Below are 21,862 nucleotides of genomic sequence, written 5' to 3' on the forward strand. Positions count from 1 at the left end.
AGAAGAGTATCTTGGATTATAGGTGGGAAGTCCTATACTTTTTATTGAATCTAGTTTGTTTATTTGCATCTTTAAATATCATAACAATATCTCATATGCATTAATAAATTGGTGATATTTATGTTTAAGATTGATTTTATGAAATAAATGATGCCTTAAAAGTCATATTGGGAGTAGAATATTCACTAACTCAGTCCTTATTACCAACTCATAGTAACTTCGATGTTGTGTATATCTTTTAGGACTATTTATGATTGATTTGTATTCATAGTCTTGGGAAGTTAGCAATTAAATATGCAAGATTGTTCCTAGCTTGCTTATATAAGAAACTGTTTGATCCATTATCATTCATCTCTTGAACTAATGGGTCTATAGTTATGTCATGGTGCATTTGTATGCGCAAAAAATGCTCTTATATGCTCCTTTGCTCGAGTAGGAGGCACTGACAAAAATATCAATGGGAGGCAATTTGGCACGTGTGTGAGAGGTTGCGGAGAAGGCATTGGCAGAATTTTTGAGTCGAGGTAGTCTAGTAGAATTGCTAAATCAAGGAAGATTGGTAGAATTGTTGAATTGAGATGGATTGGCAAAATTGCTGATTTGGGATAGTTAGGTAGAACAATTGATTTGAGATAGTCAAGTGTAAGGCAATTGATGGTGTATCTTCTAGAAAAATGGTTGTTGGGTAGGTGCAAGGAAGGGCTTGATTGCCATCATGAGTAGATGGGTAGACGACAAGACACAAAGAATATGGCTCAATGGAGAGAAAGGGCAAAGAGCAATTGTGAGACACAATTGATGGCCAAGAAAGTAAAGATGATGGCTAGGTTGGATGTGATAATGGAAGAGGCCAACACAAAAAGAGAGGATCAGTACAACAAGAGGAGAGAAGGATGAAGTGAAGGCACCAACATTCTTAGCGGGAGGACTTGAGGAGTTGATGAAGTTGGTATTGGTAATGGGGCATAGCTTTGTTCAAGAAGGGGTCACAGACACAAAGAAGGTAAAATCTCATGAAGAGGATGTTGTGTGGTGGTGTAGCAAAAGGATAGAGATATCTCTAGGAGGGGAGATCGTGTAGAGGTAAGGAATGAGTGCAAAAGTGGGAGTAGATGGTTGCAAAACAATTGGAGGAGGTGTTGCACTGAAGATCGTGACCAAAGTGGTTGTGAAGGCTTGAAGCCAACAAGTTTAAGAGTGTATAGGAGATTACTTTTTGAGGCAATGCATGTAGGGAACTATCAAGCAAGTATCCTAGTCCAAGTCCTTTGGAGCAAAAAAGAATAAAAGGACCCCATGGAGGTTGGAGTGGAAGCATAGGAGCTTGAAGGAAAGGCTCTAGAGGACTTTCGTCCTAGTCCAAGTCTTTTGGAGCAACAAAGAATAAGAGGACCCCATGGAGGTTGGAGTGGAAGTATAGGAGCTTGAAGGAAAGGCTCTAGAGGACTTTCATCTTGCCTCTATTGTAAAGACGTAGATGCTCTAACTTCATTAAAAGAACAAATAGTCTTTATTCTTCAAACAAATCTATAATTTATTAGTAGAGAGGTTGCAATCTCTAAAAATTGAGGTAAGTGGGGATAGCAATCTGATATTTTCTTTAAGGCCCAGCTCCTACTCTCTAAAAGTTGCAACATGATCTATCAACTCCTATACTTTAGGGGGATCGAGGTAAGTGGGGATAGCAATCTATGCTCTCTAAAAATATCAACACATCTAATCAAACTGGCTCTATAGAATTTCATGTGTCATCTCAACAATCTCTACTCTCATCATGACTTGGTCTCACTCTCCCTTGAGTGCAATAACTTTCACCATGAGATGATATTTGTATGTAGTCATTGCCTACACATTTGATACTCTTTGATCTTTTTTAGAAATGAGTGTAGATAGATTTATAGTCCTTTGACTCTATCACACCCTAGACTCCTCATACGTCACTCAAAGATGTGAGATGAGCTCAAAATTCTCTAGGTGTCGACCAACAATTTTTTGTGATGTATATTCAACTTGCACTGCTCTCTTCAACTATATAATGGTGACCATCTTAGCGATGAGTCAGTTGATAAACCTGAGTCACTCTCATGTCCTCATTACAAAATGCAAATAAATATTTGTATCAGTATATTATCATGTATCACAAGAACAATGCATGAAAGAAATTATATTCAAAACATACCATGTATATAAACAAAAACATCATAAATGGTATATCACATAGTTCCTTTATCTAAGAGTTTGGATCTTGAGTAAAAGGTGGCCTCAAAAGAGCTACAATGGTAGTCATAGAAGATAAAGTAGAGGATCTCACAATGGTTGCACCGCTCGACCCCCTCTCTCTCCATCTAGCTTAGCATGTTTGCCAATATAGATAGTGCTATTAATCTAGGTTATAATCTAGGCCTCTCCTCTACTAGATTCTCCTTGTTGTTGATGCTCTACTCCTCACTGAACCCCTATGAACTAGGATCTCATCTAGGATAATCCATGAAAAAATGGGTGTCAATCCAGTATTCTTTTTTTTATAAATAATTTGAACATCGTCTGACGGCAAAGACTGACATATCTGACGGGCATGCTATATGCGCGACAACATTGGCTCATCGGATGGGTGGCAGAGATGTCGTCGGAATTTCGACGGCAAAGAGTAACACGTCCGACGGGCGTTCTATATGTGCGATGGCATTGGCTCGTCGGATGGGTGGCAAAGATGTCATCGGAATTTCGATAGCAAAGAGTAACACGTCTAACGGGCGTGTTATATGCCTGACAGCATTGGCTTATCAAAATGGTGGTCACGTTCACCGCCTGACGTGTCCTAGTTTCCGTCGGAATTTTGACGGCCTAGAGTACTATCGGAACATCCGACAACAAGTTTTCAACGATGATTTTGGTCAGTTGTCTAATGAAATGCAGTTGAAAATCCGATGAATTACCATTAGAATTCAACCCCAAATGTTTTAGTGCTAGGAATATACCTATTCATGGATGCCTTGATCATTCTATATCTTGGTATGTCTGGGTTGGTGTACATTGGAGCATAGTTTTCGTCGTATGGCATGTTTGTTGGTTTCTCATATTTGATCCAACAATTCTTGCATTCACTTTGAGTATGTTGGTATAGTTGTGTGGCCCATTCTTTGCATATTTCAATCAAGACCCCATATCGGACCTGAGTGCATGAGGCATCCAACTCATATACCTCATATATGCGATCATAGCGACATGTACGCTTGCATACATTGAGATAACCTATTGTCTGAGAGTCTAGTCCATGCATCGGATATTCATTACATTCTAATTCTTATAATTAGTGATGATAATCCTTTGCAATATCGAAACCTGGGATTGCTCTCCATAATGCATAACAAAAATCCCATCCTCATTAGCCTTCCATTCACCCTATACCATCCTCTTTCATTTTGTGTCCCATTTTTTCCCCTGAGGCTTTCGTTTATTCACCTTCCCTATCCCTCCCCTTTTCCCTTTCATCATATGGTCCTATCCATTTCAAGAGCACACCCGTGTTCTTGGAACCCACATGTCCTCTCGAGGGGGCATACGACGGCTTCCTCATCATCCTTCCTCAACCCACCAATGACTAGGGCATCATGCTACTAGTCCTTATCTTTTTCTATCCACTATGTTTTATTCTTCTTTGATATAACACCACTTCATGTTGCTATATCAAAGAGGGGCAAAATATAGACACATTAAATTAATATTTAATTAATTATCCCTTGTCGCAAAATTAATAAATTTAATAATGTGAACCCTTTTCTATGCCTAAAATAATTAGATCATATTTAATTTCCCCTTCATCCATTTAATTAATTTATTAATTAATTATATTCATCCCACTTCTCCTGAAGTTTTATTTATTTCAATAAATCAAACTCAACCTTAGGGAATATTCCAATCTTATTCCTAATCCCAATTAGCAAAATTAATTCATAATTAATTAAGCTAATTTTGTGATTCCTACAAACCCACCTTTTAATCCCCTCATTAAGCTAATTAACCCAAAGTCTAATCCCTGTTAGTATTTATTCTATTTTCAAATACTACACACCTACCCAAGTCATCTCACCTATCCACCTCACCTTTGATCAAAGGGTGCTCACACGTGTGAAATTTCTCTTCTCCATGGAGGCACCCTACACCTTTCCATTTTGATCAATATGTCATAATCCCCTTTTCATAGCCCTTACATTTGTGCCACAAGTATTTCCACTTGTCAACTTCATGGACTTCCCAAGGTTTGCTCACACATGTGTGAGCACACCTTCCCCTTTTCCTATGATAAGTGGACTTCCAAAGATTTTATCACACATGTGTGAGTACACCTTCCCCTTTTCCCTATGACAGTTGTTCTTCCCAAGATGTACTCACACATGTGTGAGCACACCTTGCTCTCTCCTTCAATCTAAGCCCTTCATCATCCTTTTAATCTTGACCATTTGTTTCCAAGCTCCAAAGTCTATAAATGCAAGCCTTCACCCATCTCAAATCATCCACTTTTTATTGCACTCTTATAATGCCCTTTTGATTCCAAATACATCTCATTAGCAAGCTTATACTTCTAGTTTGCTTCCAAATCCATATCAACGTCCACTCATCCACACTATTTTGTTATGCTAATATGAAAGCATTCCACACTTAACTCCACCTATCTCTACCAAATGATCATCAATTGTATCAAAATGAGACAACCTCAATACAAAAAAATATAAAATAGCATTATGCCATGAAAATTAGACAAAGTTGGAAGTTGCATGTGATTTGAAATTGATGAAGGAATCGTTGACATGTAAATTACATTGTAACAATTGATTAACACCCTCAATATTAGATACATATAGCCCATATCAATCGAGGAAACTATTGAAATATCATAGAATAAGATTTCTCTAGTACATAACATAAGAATAATTACTAAAATAGGCATAATAGATGATCTAACAATTGTATCTAGGCATGTAGAGGTTAAACCGATTAGAATATATTATAAGGACCTCCTTTGATGATTGATATGATGATAAATGCATTCCAAAACCATGCCCAAATAACAACATGAAATCATACAAGCAAGTGGCTATTAGAAGCAACCCACAAGAAGGACAATATGTCAACAATTGATTGATTGGATAGTCATGTTGTGGTCTCATATGTACAACTAGAGATATAAAATACAACCAACATGGTATCATTTCAATCCTTTAATTTGATATCAGTCTACAAATATACAAACTTCTTGTAAATTATCCACAATGTACTGTAATTGTCTACAAACATGTGTGATTGATTAAATGGGTCCTATCAAACAATTCAACATGTTGATAGGCATGAATAGAAATAGAAGTATATTTCCTTACTTTTAATACTCAAATATGTTCATTCTCTAGAAATATCATCATTATCGCTATTGATATAAGAATATCTAAAGGTGTATGACTTGTAAAATCACCACAAAAGAGGTTGCAAACAAATATGAAGTACATAAAAGTATGGCCATGAACACTAAAAGATATTCATGCCAACAACTAGAAATAATCTCCCAAAATATATATGATAAATCAACAATATATTAAATCACCTTACTAGAAACTCAGAATTACTCAATTTGAAAATTGAAACATTGAAAATCATTATTAGCTGGAGCTCATCAACAATACTTGTTTGAAAAATATTAAAAAGGCCAGGAGGGTTTTCATCCCTAAAACTAACAAAATTAGAGGGATGTTGTCATTGACAAAGAAAGAAGAACAAATTTTCATTTTTCGAGAGATGAAATTGTTCAGATGAACATAGAGACTCTTCTCAAAAACCTTCTTCCATTTTATGATTTTTTTGAGGAAATAATAAAATGATAATTCTTTTTGTTAATGATTCCCTCAAAGTTATCAAAATAAAATAGTCATTTTTTACTTACTTTTTTGTACCTTTGGTCTACCAACACTTTATTTAGTACATATAATGACCACCTAAATAATTAAATATAGTGTATTAATTTATGACGGTTATATTTTGACAAGTTAATCATTTAAAAAATTTTGTTGCATCCCCATTAGCCTATGGGAAAAATATGAAAAATGGGTCAAAGATCAATAGTGAACTTGTACTCAAGAAGGAGACATGATAGTCCTCCTTCCTTGAAATGGCTACTAACTAATTATGGATGTGCATTTGGTACCATGTGTATGCTATGATGTTAAGAAGGAAATTATATTGTATGAGAAACTCAATTCTAAAATTTTCAAATATTGTAATAACTAGACAATTTACTACTAAACTTTTCAAATATTGTAATAACTAGACAATTTACTACTAGTGGTTTATTTGATTACTAAAAATTCAAGGCAGTTCATCATCAGACTTTTAAATATCATTATAAAGATCCTCGTTGATTTATCCACTAAATCCTTTCCTTATTTTTAGTACTGTGTTATCTTGATGTGTATCGATATCAAGTGTTGTGGTCTACCATATTAGATTTAACACATTTCTATATATTCAAACAATTTGTCTTGATCAAAATTTGCATATCAGTATTTGTTATTTAAGCATTTAATCAATTCTATGACTTTGCTTCTACTGTAAATTGATCAACTAACCACCAACATCTTTTAATCTAATTATATTGTCTTCATTGTAGTCTTTGTATGTTCTCACCTTGCCCATGCTAAGAATTTGGTGATAAGAAAATGCTAAAATTTGAGAGGCTACAAAAACTTCTTCTGAATTTAAGCCAACACCCTACAAAAAAATATTATGGGCCTTAATGCATCTTAGTTGTGGTTAGCTTCATCATTCATGGCCAATGCCTTACTATCTATAAATACCAAATACAAAATAAAAATAAAGCAGCATAGCCATATAATATCATAAATGGATACCTCCCTAGAGACACGTGATAACAAGTGGTGTAGCCATAATCTCCCAAATGCAACCATTTGGCCCATACTGCTAATTGATCTAAAATGATGTTCATCAAATGCTCTTCAACCCATATGTTCACACTTATTGTTTAGACATCAACATGATAATAGTAAATTATGCTATGAATAAAACTATTAAGTTAAGTAGTTCATGCAACTATACATTGAGAAATTTACTATTCCCATCACTCACAATGTTGTTAAACAATCTATGCATCTTAATTGCTTCTTTGAAAAAGAATTTAGTTAGTTTGGTATAACAAACTCCGTGATTTTACATTCCCACTTATGACTAGGAATAGGCAAGGAATACAACCAACTCTCAATAAGTTTCTCTTTGATTTGATAACAAATGATGTTCTCTCACATGCTTGAAAATATATTTAGTCTTTTGCAAGACCAAGGGTTGTCTTTTGAACTTACAACCATGCTTTTGTTATGTCACTTTGTTAATATTATTAATTAAAAAATTGAAAAGCTAGAAATAGCCAAACAATGATTGAAAATCCTTTAGTAAAGGATAAATCACACCCAGAACCCTTAAAAGTTAGCAATCTTTTAATCGAAAACATTTGTATGCTTGTAAATTGTGAACTACAGTAGCTAGGAATGATGATAACAACAATTTTAAAACTAAAAATTGTGATGACATAAATCCCTAATGCGTTTCTTCCATACCATAACTAATATGCTATCACTACTGTCCCCCATTAGTCTTATTTATTATCTTCTGTAAAGAGATATTTTTGAAGTCATTCCACCAAACTCATGTTATGCTACTTTGATATTATTATAAGCTAGTGCCTCTCCATGGATATCCTTTGGAGTCCTTTCCATAGTGCCACTTCCTACTTCAGCTTCCTTCTCTTCAACTTCTGGTTTTGGTTCTTTCATTTTCAATTCTTCTTCTAAATATCATCTCCATGTAGTGCATGTGTCCTCAACTGAGGCACCGATGACCCAGTTCCAATCATTGTTTGTGAAGACAATTTCTTCCTCCTAATCTCATTCTTGGGATCCTCCCCTCTGATGATTATTTTTGCACATCCATTGAAAGGGGAGCTTCCTTGATTTCTCAAAAAGTGGTGCCTTCCAATAGGCTATGGGTCATCCATCAAATCCTTCATTTTCGAAAAAGGGACATGTCATTGTGACGCCCAAACATGAAACCACAAATAAAATAAAATAATAAATCTACCAGATTGCAGATTGACCTAGGATGTCTGGACCAGCAATGATATCCTGGGTCCTAAACCCAGGAAGATGCAACCAGGCGCCATAATAGCTGCTTCAAATGGTGATGGAGGTACAAAAACTTGGGAGTCCATTTTCATCTACCTAAGGCAAAAGAATATGGAGTTTCTACAAGATAGCTTTTACCATTCCAGAACATGCCCTACCACAAATTACAACTGAACAAATACAAGAAGACATACTCTTTGGATTATGCAACTGGACGAGATTCATAACCAAACACAACAGCCAATCAAACTATCCTTATACCATAGCAAAAATTAATGAAAATATTTTTCCTAAAAGCATCATTTAAAAGCATGTCATAACGCAGCCCTACAACTCAGATTTATGGTAAGGTATGCACTTTACTTTCTGAACCTTCCCATTTGCATACTCTGAGCATCACTCTGTAAGAAACCAAACTAATAATAGAACCAGGCTAAAGCTAACATTGAAAATTCTGTACAAATTATCAGCAATAAAGCAAACAATGCCATTGGAAAAAATATATGTATTAAAGCTAGATGATATGAATTCAAATGGTTTTTTAACAGAAAATTTCAAAACGAAGTCCTAACAAAATTCCATTGAAAGCAATCCACTCATTTGTCTGCCGAGACAAGAATTAAAAACCACCGAGTTCTACAAAACCTATGCCAGCATTTGTCTGAATAGCGGCACAAAGAACTTGGAATGTGTAGAAATATCTGAAGACATCCCCACAATGGCCTATAAAGGGCCTGCAATCTAACGGTACCGTCGGAGAGAAAGGCTGTTGTTCCTCTTCCAAGTCGCACGCCTTGAGGGTTGATTCTTGTGAAAGAGGTGGCCTCTTCCTCGTAAACCCCTATATTTTTTCCCAGCAGAGGTTAGTCCTCTAAGTTCCCTGTGCTTGTGAACAGGATTACATATCCAGTTTATTCTAGGATCATTTCGGATAGCCTTGTGTGCTTCATCAACAAGGATTATTTCAAAGTATTTGTAGGTTGAATCCTGAGTTACAAAATAATATTAGTAATCAAAACTGAGCAATCATTGATGCTTCAAAAATAGCTTGCAAATTGAAAACAAACTACTAAGAATAGTGTCAACATTTTGATCATGAATATATGACCATGCAACTTGTAAAAACACAGAAAATATTACTGCTACAGGGCACAAATTAAACCATACGTCCTAATAATATTTTTGGATAAGCATGACATTATTTACCTGATTTATCCAGTAAGAGTTCAAAACTCTTAGCCCTCCCAACTTCCGCCCAGCTCGCTCTTCTGCCACAGATCTCAAGTTTCGCTGGAACTTAAGCTGAGTGATACCTTGATTTGTTGGCTTACCATACACAATACCTTTAGGAACAGGCCTCTTCCGGCCTCCTCGTCTAACCCTCACACGGTAAATGACATAACCCTGCATATACTCCTAGAAGTCAGAAAACTGGCCATATGTGGGTTAAAACTATAACACATTACACCAATTATATTTCAAATAGGATATAACACATGTACACAGTACACATACAGTTCTGCAGCATTTCATAATGATTCCATGAAAAACCATACTCCTGTTCTATTTCAAATTAATCTTCTAACTGCATCCACTTAACTCCCATTCAAGAAGCAATGATAGATCAAAGGGTGAGGAATCGGAATAAGAAGGATGGATCAAAGGGTGAGCAACGTCCTAATTCATAGATTAAGTAAGTTGTCACTTTAGTAGACTGCAGAAGGCCTAGTTACCACCTTTACATTTGCCCAGCTCACCCTATGCGTTTTCAAAAGATTCAGAGCAAATTCAACCGCAATATCCTGATTTACCTGTAACAGCTTTTAGCTGCTTGAACCATTTGTCCTAGGATTTGTAGGAACGAGGAATCAAAACTGCTATACCAAGACCTTATGCCCTAATTCATAGATTAAGTTGTCACTTTAGTAGAATGCCAAAACCCCAGCTACCACCATTGTCACCAGATCATAGCAAATTCAACTGACATATCCTGGTTTACCTGTAATAGCTTAGCTGCTTATACCATTTGTCCTGGGATTCTCTAGAAAATCAGGCAAAAAATATGCCACTGAACCCAATAAAAAAGAGAACAAACAACCTTTGATTTTTGCAATTATAAAACTGTGAATCTGATATTCCTTGAAACATAAGAGGATTATTCCTTGCTAACCTCTGAAAATTTGACCAAAAGGGATGATAATTACAAATCTTGTGCACAACATACCTAAGTCACAAAGCTTGAGTTCAGGTCACATTCAGCAGAGAGATCAAATTAAATTAAGATCACTATGGGTGTCCCTTTTTCATTATATTAATATTTCTAAAAAAAACAAATACAAAAGTATGCCAGAAAAATAAGTATGTTTACATAATTCATAACTTTTTTTAAATCCAAATTTAAATTTCTAAATAAAAATATCATGTTTCTAAAATATCTATTTTATTTTATTAAAAAAGGTTATATTCTGTATTTATTCAAATATAAATAAATTGATGATTCATATGATATAATTGATGTTATAATTTACATGATATATCATCTAAGTTCGTATATCATCTAAGTTCGTAAGTCAACATCTTTCATGGAAAATAAGCTCCTACGATGAAGAACATCCCTTAGAAAGGAATATAGATTCCAAAATTGTTCTTTGACTATGTACACTAGTAACAGAACATCTGAATTTTGGGTTGGACCTCGAGAACCTATAAACAGAGGCTTTAGTCTGTTCAATGGCAATGCCTCCTTTAAAATGCTCATTTTATCATTTTAGATGGTATTGGGCCCCTGAATAGAATTCCAATAACTTCATCTAAAATAATTGGCAAATTTCATCCACAGAAAACATGAGCCCAAAATAATTGTTAATTTTCACTTTTTAAAATCAGCACAGGAATCTGCGGTTGGCAGCCCCCAGCAGGGTTGAGGAGCAGCACCTGTCCTGGGGGTTTGGGAGCATAGCCCCCAACAGGGTCAAGGTGCAGCACCCCTTGCAGGAGTTTGGGGGCAAAGCCGCCAAGGAGATTGAGAGGTAATGTCCCTCATATGATCTAGGAAATAAGGCCTTCAAGACCACATGAACATGCATGGTGCATGTCATTTTTTAAATACAGCTGAAAAGCTCTCTAAAATTGATCAACTGTCACTTGATATAGAAACAATTGGGGTCTGATATTTTTTACGTTGACCAAGTTTTTCTTGCAAACTCACAAGTTCCATGAGTTTTTCTACATTTTTCACTCAATTACTTGCCAAGAACTCTCAGCCAAGCTTTTTTTAACTCACCGAAAATGATCTGAATGCAAGTAATCACCAAGTTTATAATCAAACTGTGCAATACTCCAATGTACCATTAGTCTCAGCCGCAAAGAATTCAGAACATAATAAAATAATATCAAAATACAACTCATGCTTGGTGAACAAAATACAATACATAGCTGGACCTCCACTTCATCAATCTGCTGGCGTGGTTTACCATACTAAGGATAAAAGGTCACCACTTAGTTCACATGAAAAATTACCAAAAACATACAGATTCCACTCCTTAAACCCAGAAATAAGGAGATACTATTAACAAAATACATAATATAATCATCTATATACAACCAACAGAAACAATTAAAAATCAACATAGCTTTGGATTCATATCATGTAGATCTAAAATAAAGATCCTAACCTGCTGGAATTGAGTCCAGCTTCTATTTCACACTATGTTTCAAGCACCACAATTGTAAGAATTACCTATAAAATGTTTACATGTCTACTAGAGGCATCAGAGAAGGAGTTTGAGTATGTTTCGATCTAGAATGCAAATCACAGTCTTTCTATATTAATTCATTTCCACACAGAAAGATAACAATAGTGAACAATTGCAATTAACACTGTAAACTTCCAGTTAAATCTTAATCAAGCACTGTCCCTTGCAAATCTCTTTGTTGCAAAACTTAAAAATTGTATTATAAACTTCAATAAGATTGAATCAATAAAGCAGAGAACAAGCTAATGCATCTGGAACCTGCAATGCTGACAAGCAAATTATTTGATGGGTGTTTTTATATTGTCCTGACTGAGGAATTCCAAATTTGAAAATCAATGATTTTAATATCCATCACTTAGTTTAAAATGTTTCCCTGCAGTGTAATGGGCAGCACCGTGCCCACAATTGGTCACACTCAAATTAAAAGTGTAACAATCTATTAGAATTGCAGCCAAATTCATGTGCGGTTTCCAACGTCTGCAGACATTGAAAGTTTCGTCACTTCAAGAACTTTCCACTGTGAAATCATTTTAAAGGTAATCTCTTTAGTTCTTAACAAATGCTTCACGAATCCTCAACTTTTGTCATTCTATACAGTTTCTCAAACCTTAAAGCACTGGAAATGCCAATCCTTTTCCTACACCTAAATATTCACCTGTAGTATCTTGGTTCTGCACATTTCACCCACTTATTGCATGTCAGTGAGGCAGATGTTATAGGGACAGGAATTGGCAGCACGTAAGTTGGCATCAGGGTTGACACCTAACAAAAGTCCATGGAGATATTTCATCTTAAAATGATAAATAAGTAACTCTTCTAGGTTTTCTTCTCAGAATGCTCCTTCATTGAGAGCTAAGAAACTTGACCTGTGACGGTGTCCTATAAACTATACAGTTCATGAGCCAGGTCCTGAATCTGAAGCAGGTGTTCCTCAGACGCAATGAGAAGGAAATTGTAAGAGTGATGAAAATCTGATACTATTTGCAATAGATTCTAAAGGTTCAATATGTTGATGATATGTCATTTGAGGAAAAAAACTATGTTGAGTTGATAAATATGATTTAACACATGAAGCTTAAGCTTACATTAACAAGCATTCATATGCTGTCGTTTTATGTTATGAAACTCATTAAATGACTGTCTTGAGTTCTAAATTTAGGAAGAAAAAGTTATCTGGTGATAATAATCATCTTTATATGCAATTTATAATCATGTATAAGCTTATATACATTCTATTTTTATCTTTAAGCTTATATACATTCTATTTTTATCTTTAGGGATGGTAGTCATGCGGTGCATATATTTGTGCATACTAACCTGCTTGGCCTTATAACCTAGACGGCGGGCCTTATCAGGCCTTGTGGGCCTGTTAGCTCTGACTATGCCAGGAAGCTGCCGATATTCCCAGCACCTCACCCTCTGCAAGAACCTCATCACATCCGATTGTTTCTTCTTCCATAGCTCCTCAATGTACTTATAAGCCCCTGCACTCCAACATATTTTCCATCACTTCCAGTATAAATTAAAAAGGCTTGAAATACGATTATAGTAGAAAGCAAACAAACAAGCAAAAATCAAACTCTGTACACTACCCTAGTTTTTTTTAATATTGTACTATTTCTCTTTTGCTAATATAAGGTTTAATAGAAGTATTCATCAAAAAATCAAACTCAGTCAAATAAGCCCATCAAAGTCATTTCAGCCAGACCTTGAGGAACAAGTATAGCATAGACCTTCCAACCACAAATAGATTTAAATCAATGTTACACCGAGTTTCCGGGACGGGGACAGCAGGGGACGGTGGGACGCATTTCCGGGATGGCAAATTTTTTTGCCAAATTTGGGGACGGCGGGGGACGGCAAAGGGGACGGCTATTAAAATATAGGAAAAATTTAAAATATATAGGAAAATTTCAAAATTCTAAATGTTCATATGAAAACATGGATAAAGCATGCATACATACATTATATTCATATGAAAACAATAAAACATGGAAATAGCATGTGTATGATACTATGAAAAGTTGAAGACATTTTAGAATGTAAATTCTGAACATACAACATTGTTAATACTCAATAGACAATATGCAATTATGCATTCATAAATCAGAATTTCAATTCATTCACATTGTCAATATGCATATCATAATAGATATTAAAGAAATAACATACAAAATGTCAAAACAAAGAGGTTAAATTTTCCCTACTTCTATCGACACGGTTTCCCCCCATATTTTTCAACGGGGGTTTGGGGGCAGCGCCCCCATGGTGGGGTCAAGGGGCAGCGCCCCTTGCGCTGCCCCTCGAGGCCAAAAAAACTTATTCTTTCATAAAGGTGTTGGGTGTTATTTTTCTATTAACTCGCCAAGTTTGGCAATTTTTGGGCGATTTTCTAATCTCTGTGTCAAAATGCCCAAAGGCTACACTGCTGCCATATAGTTTCATTGTCAAAATTATGAATTAAATTAATGTTATCTTTTAATTTTTTTATTTTTAATAACAATTTGAATTAATAAGGGGCCTATATTAGAAAATTTTTAAAAAAAATTGAAAATACAACTTTTTTAATTTTTTTAATATTTTTTAATGGCCTTAGATAAGGGGGACGTCTGGCCGTCCCCGGGACGGATTGGGGACGTCCCAGCCGTCCCCGGGACGTACGGACATCCCCCAAGGCTAGGGTAGGCGTCCCCCCGTTTCGGGGACGTCCCCTAAAAATATAGGGCAATTTGGGGACGGGGGGAAACGTCCCCTGGCCGTCCCCAAGTCCCCTGGCCACCCCCGGGACGGGGACGGGGGTTTTCAGGTCGGGGACGCGTCCCCGGGTAACTCTGATTTAAATCAATCGATTTAGTAAATCCTTGTCTAAACAATTTCATCAAATACTCAGTTAAACCGCTACATTTGACCAAAATGCCTTTTATGACTTCCAATAAACATAAAGAAACTGTAAAATTTCTTCCCAGAAAATGTCACTCTCAAACCCACAAATCAAAACAATGAGAGAAAAAAAATATCAGTTGAACCAATCTATAAAGCCTTGGGAATCCATCATTGGGGTCATATTCTGAGAAACAAAATCCAACTCAGCCAAATAAGCTCATCAAGATCATTTCGACCACATCTTATAGAATGAATTATACATAGATCTTCCAACCACATAAAAAATTTGACTCAACAAAATTAGAAATTTCTTGTCTAAACAATTTCATGAAATACTCAATAGAGACGCTACATTTCACCAAAATACCTTCTATGAATTCCACTACCCATTCAAAGACTGTAAAATTCCCTCCCAGAAGATGACACACTCGAACCCACAAATCAAAACAGTGAGTAAAAATTCCACTACCCATTCAAAGACTGTAAAATTCCCTCCCAGAAGATGACACACTCGAACCCACAAATCAAAACAGTGAGTAAAAAAATATATCGGTTGAACCCATCTAAAGCCTTGGGAAATCTATCATTTTGGCCACATCGTGAGAAACAAAATCCAACTCAGCCAGATAAGCTCATCAAGATCATTTCGGCCACATCTTGGGGAATGAACTAAACATTGATCTTCCAACTACATAAAAAGATTTCTCAACAAAATTAGAAATTCCTTGTCTACACAGTTTCATGAAATACTCAAATAGAGCCGCTAGAATTCTCCTAAATGCCTTCTATTACTTCCACTACCCATTCCAACACTGTAAATTCCCTCCCAGAGGACGACACACCCAAACCCACAAATCAAATCACTCATGGAAAATCTGAGGCCTTGGGAAATCGGTCATTGCGGCAACGCTTTGCGTATCAAAATCCCATAGAATCCAATACATTGGAACGCATATAGTCCAACAGCACAAAAAGATCTGACTTAGTCTACTTACGGATTTCTTATCTTAACATTATTTTTACGATACATATACGAATCAATTAAATGGACCTGTAAATCAACTTCCATGAAAAATAACTGCTAGACGAAACAAGGACCTAAAAACGCCTATACAAATGAGCGATAAACAGGCATAATCTGCATTGTAGGAGAAAACCCAAGAGGAAAATATCAAATATGAATGAAATGAGAGCTTACCCATTTCTCCTCGCCTGCAACTCCCCAATCCCGGCAACACCCAGTGGACGGGGTTTGACAGTCTGCAGTTTTATTTCTAGGGTTTACTTAAAAATCCAATTTTCCTTGAAGTAGAGGGTTTGGGTTTTTTAAGTAAGTTGCTAGCAAATTAACCAATGAAAAAGTAGAATTAAAATAGTTTTGATTAAATTGTTAATATATATTGTTTTTTTAATTGTTTTTAGAATATAAAAATTATTTTATTTATTATTATGTTGAATGATAGTTATGAATAATTATATTGTTTTTAAATATTGATGTACTTTAAAAAAAAATCAAAGTAAATATAAGAATGAATAGTTAAAGGAAATAAAGGACTCAAGGACTCTGAATGTATTAAATAGTTAAAGATACAAATCAATTCATAAATTTACAATTTTTTGATTTTGATTAAATTTGTTCGTAGTCTAAAAATTGAATAATTTGTTCTTTGATGATCAAAAGAAAATTTGAAAATATTATTATATATTTTCTTAGTTTTTTTATTTGTTAGTAAATGGCATTTTTTAAGGCCTTCAGGGCATTTTTAGCCCTTGAAAGATGCTCTTTCAGGATTTCGCCTACAACTCTTGGAGACCTTTCCAACGAGTTAAACGGCTCGTAATTTCGAGTCCTGTGCCGAAAGTTATGCCTGGTTAAAGTTAGAACAAATTTTATATAGTTTTTTTGAAAAATTACATAGTTTTAGATTTAATTATGTAAATAAACCTGATATGACTGTTGGTTTTTCGATTCTCAAGGAGTTGTTGGTGACCCTTGGAATCCCTTGGACTACTATATGTTGGATTTTCGAATTGAATACAATACTTTTTGGCTTGCTTCAATTCTATATTATCTTGTTCATCCACAACACCGCAGGTTCTCACTTAGGTGTTGTCGTCTGAATCCATAATTTGGATCATTTGATTAGCTAAAGTTTATTCATAGCATCTACATTTTTATCTATAAAATATGGAGTTGTAAAAAAACAAAAGTCACATGAAAAAAGATGTCAAAGTAAAGTTGTAGAGTGTCTATAAGAGGGTTTACCCCTGGCCCAATCAATTGGTAAGGTTGTGCTAAGGCTTTTAGTTATTCCCATGTAGATATAGGGTTCAATTCTCGATGTTTGAGTTTATCTGGTTATTAGGGTAATTGAACCAAGTTTATAGCCCAAGGTGTTTATAAGGGCAGCTCACTCTATCTTGAGCTAAACTTTAGGTCATTCGGCTACCCTTACCAATTCTCTTTGTAAAAAATAAAATAGTTGTCTCATAACAATTACTTGAGAACACATTATTATGCATACCACAACCAAAAATAGACTATTTCCAATTTAATTCATGATAAAAAAAAATTTCTAAAAAGTTTGTAAAAATAGCAATCCATTACTTCTTAACAAAGGTGCAATCCCAAGAAATATGTTTCATGATTCCAATGTAAGGGTAGAAAGGACAAGTAGTTGTCTAAGTCAAAATATGTTTCAATCTATCCCCAAAAAGTAGCTTGCAATGTAAAATGTTCCAAGCCAGCAATTGAGTATCAAAATCTATTAGCTTTGAAATTAGTTTCATTGTTGTTAGAGTTATCAATGTAAGAGTTTTTAACTAAAGTTGACAATATTATATTGACAATCCAACTCATCTAATGCATTGAAGGAAAATAATATGTTGGTTTCATGGGATTCTCTTTGTCCTTCAATCCATGCATTCAAATTTAGTGGTACATCTTTTTCATACTCATCAATGTGAAAGCTATATCCCTTTTGGCTACTTCTTTGCCTATGTAACATTATAGCACTCATAATAGTTTTGTCCTCTATTTTGTATGGTCCCTTGTTCACCATGTACATCAAACAATAATCTTATATGATAGAGCTACATTGCTATTGATTTATTTGCTTGCACGCACTCATGATCCCAATTATAATATAAAAGGACATCAAAAGATATTTCACAATGTATGGTTGGATTTATATGTTAAGTGTCAAGACTCATAAGTGCTAGTGCTCTAGGTAAGTGTATAAGCATTTGATTATTAAAAAATGTGTTAAAGATGACCTAATTTTTATAGAAACTAATTGAAAACCAATTTTTTTATTGTATAGAATGGATTCTAGTTTAAAAAATGTAATTTATTTGAAATTTTGATGAATGAGTAAAAAATGAAGCCAAAAATACCATACATAGGTTTTTGACCAAAAATGGAGACAATAATAAATGAAATTAAATATCAAAACTTTAACATAATCAAAATGTGAAAAAAATGCATGGTTAGAAAGCTAAGAGAGGCTTAATATTATTATGATATTTTTAACTTTACATTGAAATGTGTGCAAACTTGATGGACAATATGCTTGACATTGTGTCATTTTTTGAAAAATTTGTCAAAATCACATCTATGGTCATTGAAATGTCAATATGACCCTTTGGGTTGGATGCCCAAGGCAAATCCAACCCTAAAAGCTAGAAATTCTCAGAGTAGAAAATAAAGTGAGTGCATTATAATGCACTCGCATTGTATCTTACCAACTACCAAGTCATAATGTGCTTATGTTATAATGTGAGTGCATTATAATGCAAGCACAATATAATGCATTCACATATTCAAGAATTAAAAAAAAATCTCTTTCTCTTCCCATGTCTCTCTTTACCTCCTTATATAGGTCAAACTCTACATCTTCCTCAAACTATATACTTGAAATAACATTTAAGTATAAGCGATATTTCTTATACTTTAATTTATATTTCATGTATATACTTTCAAGATGTTTGATGATATTTTTGGATCTCTAAGAGTTATAATGCAGATGTATATCTCCTTAAGAGTTGTATGATTATCTCTCTCTCCTCCCCAAACTACTCATTGTCTCCCATTTCCCTCTATCCCTCAATCTTCCTCTCCTTCCCTCTCTATTTCTCTTTTTCTCCCCTCTCCATCTCTCTCGATGTACCTCTCCCTCCCTCCCTCTCTCTCTACCTAAGGGAAGGAGGGAGAGGTAGGCATAAATGGGGGAGAGGTGAAGTAGAAAGAAGTGGAGAGGGAAGGAGGCAGGGACAAAGGGAGAGAGGGAGTGGTATAGAGCTCAAGGGAGATAGAGAAATTAAGATAGAGAGAGTATGATGATAAGAGACTGTTAATTACCAAAATTTGATCAAGTATAAAAAATTATAAGATCTTCCAAAACCTAGAATCTGCATTATTACTCCTAAAGATCTGAACCCATTCTTGAACATTATGAAATTATATTCATGAAATATAACTTAAACTGTAAGAAATTAAATATTCATATGTAAATGTCACTTATACTTAAATATTTATTTCATGTATATAGTTCGAGGAAAAGGCAGAGTCTTGATTATATAAAGAGGTAGATAGAGAAGGGAAGAGAAAGAGAGGGAGGTATTACTACTTCTTGGAAACGTAAGTGCATTATACTATGCTCACATTATAGCATTATAATGTGAGCATGTTATGGCTTGGTAGTGATCAAACCTCACCACCAAGCTATAATACGAGTGTGTTACATTATAATGCGTTCATGTTATGTATTTTATGGGACTAGAAAGTGGTGTTTTCATTTGTTGGTCCCCATCTTTCTACACTTACTTGATGACCCAATCATTTTGGTTTAAATTTCTATGTCCTCTTTATGTATGGGTCGGTATTCTTTTGATTTCTCTTAAGGAAAGGGTCTCCAACCTCAAACTATATTTTGGATATGTTTATTTTAGCTCTAATATAAACAATTTTGGTATGTTTTAAGGTGAGAACATGAAGATGATGTTCGTCAAGGATCTCTACCTCATTTAGTTTGTGGTATTATAAATTTGTCTTTTGAGATAAGGTTACACAAGGATATACATAGAGATGGTACAACTAGGCCTTAAATGGTAATATTTCTTTATCCCCATAGACCATGGAATAGGCTGTGGCACTTATGGGGGTACATGCACTAGTACAATGGGCCCATAGAGTATGATTTAGCTAAAATTTATATTCATAGTCAGTGTCATTAATGATCATTTTAAGGAATTTCATAAGGGTTTTGTTTGATGCCTCGGATATGTTGTCACCTTGTAAGTAATATGGGATCGCCTACTTGTGCTTGATATGAAACTACTCACAAAGGGATTGCACTTTGTGATTTTTAAGGATTTATTATTATCAATAATAATGGTGGAAGGTATGTCACAACGATAAATGAGGTGGTCAAGGATGAACTTGGAGATTTGGGCACCACTAATAAATGTGAGTGGAATAGATTCAACCCACTTAGTATTTGGTAATGAGCCTATAGCCATTAGATAATGAAGGATTAATCTTCCCAATAAATTTGATCACCCATGTAGAAAAGGGCCATAGCTTGGTAATAGGCAATAGAGATTGTGATTCTAATATCTCGTATTAAAATATTTTATTTTTCAAATTATTTAAGAATAACAACATACAACAAATCCAAGATAAAATATTTAAATTCATAATGAGCTTACATTCATTGGAGGATGAGGGATTAATCTTCCCAATAAAGTTGATTGCCCATATAGAAAAGGGTCATAGCTTGGTAATAGGCTATAGAGATTGTGATTCTAATATGTCATATTAAAATATTTTATCTTTTAATTTATTTAAGAATAACAACATACACCAAATCTAAGATAAAATATTTAAAATCATACCCTCTTCAAAGTTAAATTACAAATATAATTGATACATGTTAGAGTTCTCAAGATCTACAAGCAAGAAACTAGAAATACTTCCACATATAATGAGAAAATAATCAACCCAAATGATATTATGCAAGAGCTAACTAAAATGTAAATAGAGGCTTGCATATATAGGCAAACAAATGAAGTGAGAAGGTAGGCAACAAGTACTAACTACCCCTACATTAGTGTGACACTCGTGAGTAAAGTGACATGTGTTGATGCAAGTGGCAAGCCAAGATGCAACAATGTCTCCAAAAGGGAGTACACATGTTGCAACTAGTGTTTTCATGCTTGAAATCATTAAATCTATGCTAATTACGAAGTAAAAGGATGAATCACAAAATCCTTAACTAATTAAGCTGATTTTAAACACAAAGAAATATAATAAATGATAGAAGTGGAAGAATTAAACTAAATTAAACTCCCTATTCTCCATTTGTGCTTCCATTGTTCTTCTCCATTATTGTTGGTGTAGGATGCTCTCAGGTATTGCACTGATTTCCTGTATAAGATAGACAATAATTTTGAAGACTATGATTCTAGCTTGATTTGAGAAAAGAGGTTGAATTTATAGATTTTCAACACAAAGGAGGTGAGAATTTGAACTCAAGTGTTGATTGACAGATAACTGAAATTGATTGATCAGTGAACTCAATTGATTGATTTGTTAACATAATTGATTGATTTGTTAACTCATTTGATTGGGGAGTCGACTAAATAGATTGGATAGTGAACTGAATAAACTAGTTAGTTGAGTAAATTGATTGAGAGATGAATGAATTGATTGATTAGATGGATTATAAAATTGAATTGATTGATTAGATGGATTAGAAGACTGAATTGATTGATTAGTCAGGAAAAAGTTGATTGAGAGTTAAAAAGGGAGAATGACTAGTTAATTGAGTTAACCGATTAGTCAACTGATTTGATCAATCAGTTTGATTTCAACATGTGCTATAGGATTTTTAAATTGAATTTGATTTTCATTTTCAATTTGGATTTGAATTTGGACTTTCGAATGCTTAAATGTACTTGAAATTAACTGAAATTTACATTTGGTGAAATATGAACTAGAAGACATGAAATTAATTGGAATTAAGTGAAATTCAAATTTGGAGA

General features: G+C 34.6%; 1 protein-coding gene across 1 annotated transcript; it reads right to left on the bottom strand.

The window, feature by feature from the left end:
• Positions 1–8,670: 8,670 nt before the first annotated feature.
• On the bottom strand, positions 8,671–16,197 carry LOC131027467 (large ribosomal subunit protein eL15z). Its single transcript, XM_057957548.2, has 4 exons — positions 16,017–16,197; positions 13,253–13,419; positions 9,387–9,584; positions 8,671–9,167 (listed from the first exon to the last, which is right to left on the bottom strand). Exons 1-4 carry the CDS (start codon positions 16,018–16,020, stop codon positions 8,922–8,924), a joined length of 615 nt encoding a protein of 204 aa, XP_057813531.1. The 5' UTR covers positions 16,021–16,197; the 3' UTR covers positions 8,671–8,921.
• Between the last annotated feature and the right edge of the window lie 5,665 nt (positions 16,198–21,862).

Source organism: Cryptomeria japonica, chromosome 1, assembly GCF_030272615.1.
Source record: "Cryptomeria japonica chromosome 1, Sugi_1.0, whole genome shotgun sequence".
Taxonomy (NCBI): Eukaryota; Viridiplantae; Streptophyta; class Pinopsida; order Cupressales; family Cupressaceae; genus Cryptomeria; species Cryptomeria japonica.